Raw genomic sequence first — 9,779 nt, forward strand, 5'->3', positions numbered from 1 at the left:
ACTGTGAGGGTGACAGAGCACTGGAAGAGGTTGCCCAGAGAGGTGGTGGAGTCTCCTTCTCTGGAGATATTCAAAACGCGCCTGGATGCAATCCTGTGCAATGTGCTCTAGGTGACCCTGCTTGAGCAGGGGGGTTGGACTAGATGATCTCCAGAGGTCCCTTCCAACCTCAGCGATTCTGTGATTCTGCTTGGAGGTTTCCAGCCAAGCTTCTTTTCAGCTAATGTAACAGAAGCACAAGCCTTTCATAGCTTCACTTGCCCCTTCATTAGATGTTCCTCTGCATAAACTCTCTTTTGCATTCTCAGAAACAGGAAGAAGATCAGGTGGAAGTCTCCAACCTACAGGTGGGGACTTATGTCTTCCAGCTTACTGTCATGGACACCGCGCACCAGCAGGACATCACCAACATCACCATTATGGTGCTGAATTCTGAGCAGACTGAAGGTGAGCCCAACCCCACAGCCATTCGGCTGGAGTCTCCAGCAAAACTCTGCCCCAAAGCTGGGTGCTGCTCTGGCATTACCAGGCCTCTGCTGAGAGGGATTAGATGGGAAAAGAGCGTGAATGGGAGACAAGACTTGCATGTCAATTTTTTCCAGTAAAAACCTGTATCTGAATCATAGTGGAAGAAGACCTCTGCATTTGTGGGGTCTATTTTAGGGTTTCCACATCCTCTTGCAGAAGAGGTAGCCTGCAATAATCTGGTTGTCTCTGCATGCCATTGCCCTCTGCTGGGTGACACCAGAGTGACTGAAGACTGGAGTGCAGCTGAGGGTGTTAGAGAGAAAGAGAACCCAAAAGGTTGTGTTTACTCCATGGTTTGCTGTGAAGGCCCTAATTCCCTTAGCCTGCAGCATAGGTGGAACTATGAGCATGATGTTCAAAGTGGCCCAAGCTTTCTCTAGATTTTGTGCTTCAAAAGGCTTTTTTAGTGATCAAAATGTTCAGCATTACAAGTTCATTGGGGGGAAGGAGTTTTTGGACAAACAGCTGACAGGTAGCTAAGTAGAGAATTTCTTCCCCTGCCTCAGGTACCATAAAAATATAAGAACAGCCATGTCAGGTCACTCAAAAGGTCTGTCTGAAATCCAGTATGCTACATCCAACTGTGTCCTGTGGTTGATACTTTGGAAAGATTACAAGAATATGACATGCTTTCAGTATCTCCCTAGTATGCATGGCCAGTCTCCAAGCAATTTGAGCTGGAAGATATTTTTATACATGAAAGTGGGTTTTTATGTGTTTAACAGCCATGGCTGAATCCCTTTTTTGAACTCATGTAATGTTCTGGCAGCAGCAACACTCTGAAGCAAGGAGTTTTACAACTTAACTATGTGCTGTGTGGAGAAGTAGCTCCTTTTGTGTTTTATGAATGTGTCACCTGCTAATTTGTTTTTGTGTCTCTGCCTTTCATATGGTAAGAAACCATATATCATCACTCCCTACTGACCTCTTCCATGCTACTCAGAATTTTATAAATCTTTCAGTCAGGTATCCATCCTGTCAAGGTACTTCCCTCTGCAAGATTTTTTCCTTTGTGTATGTGAAGATAAAGCAAACTAATCAGACCTTTCTATATTAACTTTCTTGATAGAGCACTGTTTGACTCCTAAGAAGGTGGGTCGGTGTCGGGGGTCTTTTCCACGTTGGTTTTACAACCCAAGTCTTCAGCAGTGTGAGCAGTTCATTTTTGGGGGCTGCAAGCCCAACAAGAATAACTACTTACGGGAAGAGGAGTGTAAACTTGCCTGCAAAAATGTTAGAGGTGAGTCTGTTTCAAAAATCAACCCCCTCTTTTGCATAGGACTGTGGTGATCCTATGGGCAGATACTGTAGCTTCTTGGCTGGCGGCTAGAATTTGAGTTAGCAGAGCTGAGGAGACCAGGTTAATTAGTGATGGGGAGTACTGCACTGCCAAGGTATCTGGTGCTGCTCCCCTGTCTGTGCGCCAGTCAGTATGAAGTGTTATCATAGATGGTATTTTAGTGTCTCTAGCCAGGCTGGACAGAGGCAGGAAACAGGTTCATTCTGCTTGCAGGACGCATTCAGGACTGGGTGTCCATTGTGTATCTCTGGCCACAGAAATCTTTCCAGAATCTTTGTGCCACATCCTGAACCTGCATTCGGAGGCTGGTGTTGTGTTGTGGGAGAGTCAGATGTACCTTCCCTTCTCGCCTTTCACCCCTCAAATTAAATTAATCTTTTCCCTTGGTCCACTCACAGCTGTGTCTGAGAATGGCTTAGCACTGCCTCAGATAAATGGGCTGAGCATCTACCAGTCCCCTTTGAGGTGTACAGTTCAAGGTGGAGATAAAGGTTTCAAACAGAAGGACTTTTCAGGAAGAGTCTAGCTAGCGATAGGAACTTTGCCCTGTCCTTCTCCAGTCCTGCCTCACAAAGGTATTGCTCATGTGGGGGTCTCTGGATTGTGGAAATTTGTATTTCTACTCCCCATTTCTATAGAGGTTTGTTTCAGAAAAAGATGCATTTCTTAGATGAGACATGAAGGCAGTCTAAAGCTGATCCTGAGCTGACAATATAATATGGTGGTAATATTATTTTATTTTACCTCTTGTCTCTTCAGGTTCTGTTGGTGGACGACAACAGCCAGGTAAGCCTCTTGTACCACCATGTAATCCTGCTGTAATCTCAGACTTAATTTCTCATATCCATTCCCATGTCTCTTTGACTAGCACTCAGTGTGGAAAGCAAGGCACTGGAGACTGATTTCTCTACCATGCCTATCACTTTCAAGTCATAGGATAATTCAGGTTGAAAAATACCTCTGGAGGTCATCTGGACCAACCCACTGCTCAAAGCAGGGCCAGTAGTGAATCATATCAGGTTGCTCAGGACTATGTCCAGTCCAGCTTTGAGTATCTCTGAGGAATGAGATTCTACAATCTCTCTGGGCAACCTGTGCTGTTGTTTGACCACCCTTATTATGAATTTTTTTCCTAATATCAAGTCAGAATTTCCCTTGTTGCAAATTGTATCTGTTGCCTCTCATCCTATTATTGTGCACATCTGAAAAGAGTCTGGCTCTGTCTTCTCCATAGCCTCACATTAGGTCATGTGCTTCAGCCCCTTGATGAGTCTCTGTTGGGTTCATTCCAGGACACTAACATCTTTCATGTACTGGGGAGCCCAGAACTGGGTGCAGTATTCAGCACTTAAGACAATATTTGGAGTCGAGGGGAATAATTACTTGTCTCTGCTGGCTAACACATCCCAGAATGCAGCTGGGCTTCATTGCCACAGGGGTTCACCGCTGGCTCATATTCAGCTTGTCCATCCTGATCCCTAGGTCTTTTTCTGCAGAATTGCTTTCTAGCCCGTTGGTGCCTGCACTGTTGCATGGAGTTGTTCTATCTCGGGTGCGGGACTTTTAATTTGCTCCTTAGTCTTTCCATTTGCCTTTGCACTCTGTGAGGCATTTCTCCAGCCTGCCAAGGCCTCTCTGCATGGCGGCTCTTCCCTGCAGCATATCAGATGCTCCCCCCCATTCAGTATCATTCACAAACTTGCTGAGGGTGCACTCTGTCCCCTCATCCAGAACGATTTGCTCCATAATCTTCCTAGGGATTGAGATTCAGCTGACCAGCCTGTATTTCTCCAGATCCTCCTTCTTGCTTTTCTTGAAGATGGAAGCGATGTATACCTTTTTCCAGCCATCAAGAACCTCCCCTGATCACTACAACCTTTCAAAGATGATAGAGAGCAGCCTTTCAATGACATCGGCCAGTTCTCTCAGCACTCTTGGATGCTGCCCACATCACCCCACGGACTTATGTGTGCCCCCTTTAAGTGGTCTTTAATGTGATTTTCTCTACTGTGGGCAACGCTTCACCGGCCAGAGTTTACAAATGGGCCAGGGACCTGGGAGGCCTGAGGGCAGACCTTCCCTGTAAAGACTGAGGCAAATACAGCATTGAGTACCTCAATCTCTTCTGTGTCCTTTGTCACCACGTCCCCAGCCCCACAGAGGAGCAGGCATAGATTTCCTAAGCCCTTCTTATGCAACTAGTGTACCTGTGGAAACCCTTCATGTTGCACTTCACATCCCTTGCTAGTTTCCACTCCAGCTGAGCTTTGGCTTTCTTAATTCAATCCCTGCATGGTTGGGCAATGTCTCCATATTTCTCCTGGGTAGCTTATGCCTGCCTCCACCCTCTGTGAACTTCTTTTTTGAGAGGAAGCGTGGCTGTTCCCAAAGCAATGCTTTGCTTATAAACAAGAAGTGGGCTTTTTTGTTTTTTCTTTTTTGTTCAGAATGGCACTGAAGAGAAGCCTTATCCAATCTGCCTTGTTTCTTGTTTGCTAGTCCTATCACCAACTTTTAAGTCCTTCATAAAGCATCCGTGTGACAGGGCAAAATAATATATTTTAATGAGCTGTCTGAACTGTTTCTGATGCAGTATGCAATGGGAACTGTCAGCCCCCCACCTTCAGATGCCAGGATGGCTGTTGCATTGATGCCTATCTGGAGTGTGATGAAACTCTAGACTGTGCTGATGGATCAGATGAGATGTATTGTGAACAATGTAAGTACTTCAAATTCTGACTTAGAAAACAGTGTCTGCACAGGAGTGAGCACAATGTAAGTTATGTCTACTGACTCAATGTTTTCTGTTGCCTTCTGTTTCATCCCCTTACTCTGTATTACCTCTTTCTGCAGTATTATTATATTTTCAATTCTGCCATCTCCTTTATCCCGGCTGACTGCAAGAGCTGATCATGCTTCTGAGATTTTTCCTGCCTCTTGAATACTCTTCCGCTCTCTTCTCCACATCTGTCTGCAAGTCTTCAGAGCCTGTCCTCTCCTCGCCTTCCAGTACTTTATCTCTGAATGACCTTAACAGGTCTCCTAGGGCTTGGAGGTGATAAATGAAACTCTGAATTCTCCCAATGCATTGTGTCGCATCTTACTGTCCCCTTAACATCCTCACGGTGTGCAGGTGAGGTAAATGCACAGCAGCTAACTGCTGAAGCCTGTAATCCCTCCCTCTTTCTCTCTTCTGACAGAATTGCCATGGGAGGTGGGAGGGTTCAACCTTTCTAGGCTGCGAGCTTGTGACTATAGTGATGTGACACTAGTGCTTATTCATACTTCTGGAGTGATAGCAGTTTCCTCACTTTTTTTTGGTGGAAAAAGCTATGAAAGCAGCCTGTGTTTTCCTTAGCTTTCCTTAGCTTCCTCTATATTTGTGGAACTGAAACTGGGAATAGTTCCTAATAATTACATTTTATTTTCCCATGTTCTTCTCATAGCTTTCAGATATCTAAGAACCTCAGTTTATATCTTCCTTTCCCTGGCTTATGATAGCAAAGGTATCTGCAGAAAAGCCCCTTCTACCTGTATCTGTATGGATAGAGGCATTCCTTTTGTATTCAGCTGGGAAGAATAGTTTTAACATGAAATGTTTCTCTTGCAGATGCTCGTGAGTTCAATAGACTGCAGAAAATCAATGTCACAAATAAAAAAGGTAGGTACTATCAAGAGCACCTAGACTAACATCTGCCAGTTTTTTGCCTTCTTCTCCAGTCTGTTGTTCCAAGGTAAAACTGCTTCCCTGTCTAATTCAAAAATAGGTGTAGTATCTAGACAGTCCCAGTGGTTATAGCTGTATTAAAAATGGTAAAGGACCTGTTCTCTGACCTTGAGGACAGCTGTTTATAGCCAGGCTCTCACTTGTATGTCTAAACTCTTTCCACCCAGGTGGCCTCATCCATATTGCGTGTTGGGCACAGCACCTGGCCTGTACTGTATCCTGCAGCATACCTAGCACTGTTTGGGAAATAGCACAGACCAAAGCAGTATGGAGGACGTAGCAATTACATAGTATGGGTAATCATACACCAGTACTTGATCCTATGCCTTTGCCCTGTTTATACTAGTATGGACACCGGCAGTGCCAGTGGGCTAAGAGAGTATATCCCAAGTCAGCTTAAATGCAGCTTGCTTGTAGTAAAGACCCTAACCAGACTGGTTCTTAGGCACCATCGGTTATGCTTCACCTGTATTCCTTATTTTCCACCATGTGTCCAGGCTCTTCAAGTTACTGTATCCCTTCTACCTCCCTAAGGAGGGCAGATCATTTCTTCAGGGGATTGAATTCAAGGTCTAGCATGACTGCACACTCTGATATTTCTGTTTCCTAGTTACTGGTCAGGTTTACAGGCAGATGTCAGCTCAGCTTGGCAATGTCCAGTTTTGAGCAGTTGGCAACTGGACAGTGGGAACCTGAGAGACACTGGTCTAACCATGGATTCTCTGCTCCAGTGGCACTTGTACTTTTCTAGTGCAAGCAGAAAATGTTGCTGCTCTGGGAACACACGGCTTGGGCTAGAACACCTCTCTTGCTTTGCCAGGTCACTGTCTGGATTTGCCCGATACTGGACTGTGCACAGAAAGCATTCCACGCTGGTACTACAACCCGTTCGCTGAGAAATGTGACCGTTTCACCTACGGGGGCTGTGACGGTAACCAGAACAACTTTGGAGAAGAGGAAGAGTGCATGAAATCATGTGCAGGCATCACAAGTAAGGAGGCATAGTCAGGGCTGGAGCATTGAAAATCCCGTCTGATTAAATTCTATGGTCACAAAGAGGCAGAAACTTGGGAGCCTTCAGACGAAGCAGCTCTGTTCTCTAAGCCTGGCCATGCACCACAGCATTCTTCAACGTGACTGATTGCTTAAGGAGACTGTGTGTACACAGTATCTTTCTGTAATGCAGCTTGCTTGCCATATCTCAGAGCTGGAAAAACATTTTGGATGTTGATGCTGAAAAAGGACAAAAGTAACTGCAGTTACGGGATGGCGTCTCTAAAGAGAATCTAATTTTCTAGCTTGGCTCCAGTTCTCCCTAAATGGGAGGGGAGGAAGACAGGGGAGAAGCAGAGGTGTTTACATTTACCAGTAGTTAGAGAAGGTGAGTAGGGAACTATTCTTTACTGTCCGTTGAAAATGAAAGAACATCCTTAATGACGGGTATTAAGCAGCAACTTTAAACAAACAAGAGGGAAGGCTGTTACAGTGTAGAGATCTGTAGGTGCTCCTGAGGAAGACAACAGCAGCAATGGGAGGAATTCAGCCAAAGCATATCCAAGAGGAAGCAACCTGTGTCTGCTTTTCTGAAGCACCATGCTTAACTATACTGTGCTTCCCTGGCCTTCTCTGAGAGCTCAGTACCACAGCTGTTAAAAAGCATGTTCTATGTATTCAGTCACATCAGAGTACAGGAAATATGTTCCTGAAAAGCCTGTCTTATCCCTTGTTCTAACTCTTCTTTCTAAAACTCTTTCCCCCCCTCTGCTCCCTATTCAGAAGCAGATGTCATTGGCCGGAGATGGGAATCGTTTGAGCCCCAAAGTGCTAGCTTAAGTGAGTAACAGTTCTTCTTACAGAGACTGTTTATTACTTTTACTCTGTCCTGAAAAATATTTTGCCTTTTCTTGAAAATAATAACCTTCTCCCTACCCCTGCCTTTTTAAGTTGAGGGAACAGTGTGGGATTTGTGGGACACTAGCAGTGGCTAAAGAGACACTTCTGAGGACTGTGCATCTGTGATCTGATTTCTCCTTAGCCTGTGACTCAGTAGCTCATAGCAGAGGCCTCCGATTCTCTTTCCATCAACATTTGCATGAATACTCCAGTGTTCAAAGTCAAAAAATAGCAGGGAAAATTTTTCATAAGGGCCGTATTTACATAAGGACCAATTCTCCAAAAGACAAGGCACAGGTGAATATGAAGAATATTGTGTGTTAGACTACGGGGGAAATCTAATGACCCTATAACCCCTACCTGAATATGAAAATAACAGCAAAGGCATCAATTTATAAGATCTTAAAGAATAACAGGCACATTAACCTTGGTGTCCTTTCATCACAGAATTGTAACATCTCTTTCTTCACTAAAGCAGTCTTGATATTTTACATTTCTTTTCAAGCCCCAGGGATTGATTCAACCCTCTGATTCACCCCAGCTCTCAAATACATCATATCTGACTTTCTCTCCACTGATGACACAGGAGTTTGGTCAGCATGGTAGAAGACTGCCGACTTGTGTTTGCTCACAGCACAGCTATGAGCTCTTTCCCCACGGTGTTCTCCGCTGTACTTAATGAATCCACCATAGTCTCACACAAACAACATTATCCAGTCCAGACAGTGTTCTCTGCAGCCAGCCATCTGGGGGCTCCCAATTGATGCATGAAGCAATGCCAATGTTGGAAAAGGGTTTGATACCAATATGGATGTCAAATGGCCAAGTGTGCAGAAGTCACCGACTAGCCTTTAGAGGGCGTAGTGCAGCTGAGAAATGATGGGAACTGTAATTTGGAAGAGAGAAGCCTGGTATACCTGGCCAGACCCTTCTGCCATGCAGTTGCCTTCTTTCTTCTTTGCTCAGATTTGTGTTCACTGCCCTTCTTTGTCAGCATAGCTTCTTGAGCAGCTTTTGTGCTTGCTTCTTCCTGACCATTTGTGCTGCTTTAAGGCTAGTGGAACGGCCCTTGTCATGTGTGTGCACATATTTCCCGCAGGTGCCTTTGAGGTGGTGATTGCTGTGCTCCTTGGGATCTGCATCGTGGTAGTCCTGGCGATCATTGGCTACTTCTTCCTCAAGAAAAGGAAGAAGAACAGCAGACGCCGTCAGCCAGCCACCACTACTAACTCAACCCTCTCCACCACAGAGGACACTACACACCTGTTTTACAATGGTGCCACCAAACCAGTCTGACCTACAACCTCTCTCTCCTTCTGGCCCAGCATTGGGACACTCCCAAGAACTTTTGGAGTTTTGTCTTTTAAATACAGGCTTGCACCTGAAGGACTTTTTCTGTTAGAAGACATTTGTAGCATGAGGCCAAGATCTAGCCATGATTTGGCAGTACTACTGATTGTGATTGTCCTGGATAACTGGCTGCTCTGGAAACTGAGGATTTGGGAGCATTTTGATGCTCTCTGATGTCTGTCCCTTCCCAGCTTCAAGCAATCCAGTGACAACTCTGAGTGACATTGTTCTTCCTCCTCAAACCTGGAGCAGAACTCAGCTGTATTTACTGAAGGACCCTGGGATTGTATTTGTGTAGCATTCATATTCGTGCAAGCTCACCACAGCCATCAATTTTTATTTGTGCAGTGCCACTTTCTTCTACCCAACCTCTCATTTTCCTCCCATTTTCCCTAGACTTTTGCAAGGTGGCCTTGCCTTCCACTAGTCCTTGTGGTCGTGGTTAGTCTCTTGGCAGTTGTGTGCTTCACATAACCAGCTCAGCCTGTCCTGAGAGCTCTGTGACACTCTCAAGTTATTTTTGTTCCTGAGACAGAAGGAAACAGGGAAACTTCTGTTTTAATCAATAGATTTTGTTTTTTAACAGAAAAGTGCACCTAGATTTTTTTTTTTTTTTTTTTGCATGGCTGCATGTTACAGCCACCATTTTCTCTTCATGAGTTGCCCTGTGCTTTTTCGGCGTTCAGTCGAACTCTGAACATGTTGACAAAATATCTATTTATTTTTAAGTGAAATGAAAGGAAATGTTCCCACTTTTCTGGCTGATGGTAAGAGGAGAGTGAAAGGACCCAGCTCCCTCAGAGCCAGTCACATCTCTGCTGCTGCTGTGCCAGCCAGTGATGCCTGGTGCTCCTGAAGAGGCTGCCTGGAGATGTCCTGTCAAAGTACTGCTTGGGGTTTGCAGCTGGGAAGTTTCCTCTGAGGGAGGAAAAGAAGAAGGGGCTGGGGGGGGGAGAAGCACAGTGAAGGAAGGGGATGCAA

General features: G+C 45.1%; 1 protein-coding gene across 1 annotated transcript in view; it reads left to right on the forward strand.

Annotated features, from left to right (window-relative positions):
- SPINT1 (serine peptidase inhibitor, Kunitz type 1) overlaps positions 1-8,864 on the forward strand; it is a 23,401-nt gene extending 14,537 nt beyond the window's left edge. Inside the window, exons 4-10 of the mRNA XM_026065865.1 lie at positions 309-447; positions 1,598-1,768; positions 2,588-2,614; positions 4,422-4,547; positions 5,439-5,489; positions 6,376-6,559; positions 8,507-8,864. Coding sequence (XP_025921650.1) covers positions 309-447; positions 1,598-1,768; positions 2,588-2,614; positions 4,422-4,547; positions 5,439-5,489; positions 6,376-6,559; positions 8,507-8,744 — 936 coding nt within the window. The 3' untranslated portion in view covers positions 8,745-8,864. The remainder of the gene's footprint in view (positions 1-308; positions 448-1,597; positions 1,769-2,587; positions 2,615-4,421; positions 4,548-5,438; positions 5,490-6,375; positions 6,560-8,506) is intronic.
- Positions 8,865-9,779: the final 915 nt, after the last annotated feature.

The sequence above is a fragment of the Apteryx rowi genome, unplaced genomic scaffold (genome assembly GCF_003343035.1).
Source record: "Apteryx rowi isolate R43461 unplaced genomic scaffold, aptRow1 scaffold_232, whole genome shotgun sequence".
NCBI classification, from domain to species: domain Eukaryota; kingdom Metazoa; phylum Chordata; class Aves; order Apterygiformes; family Apterygidae; genus Apteryx; species Apteryx rowi.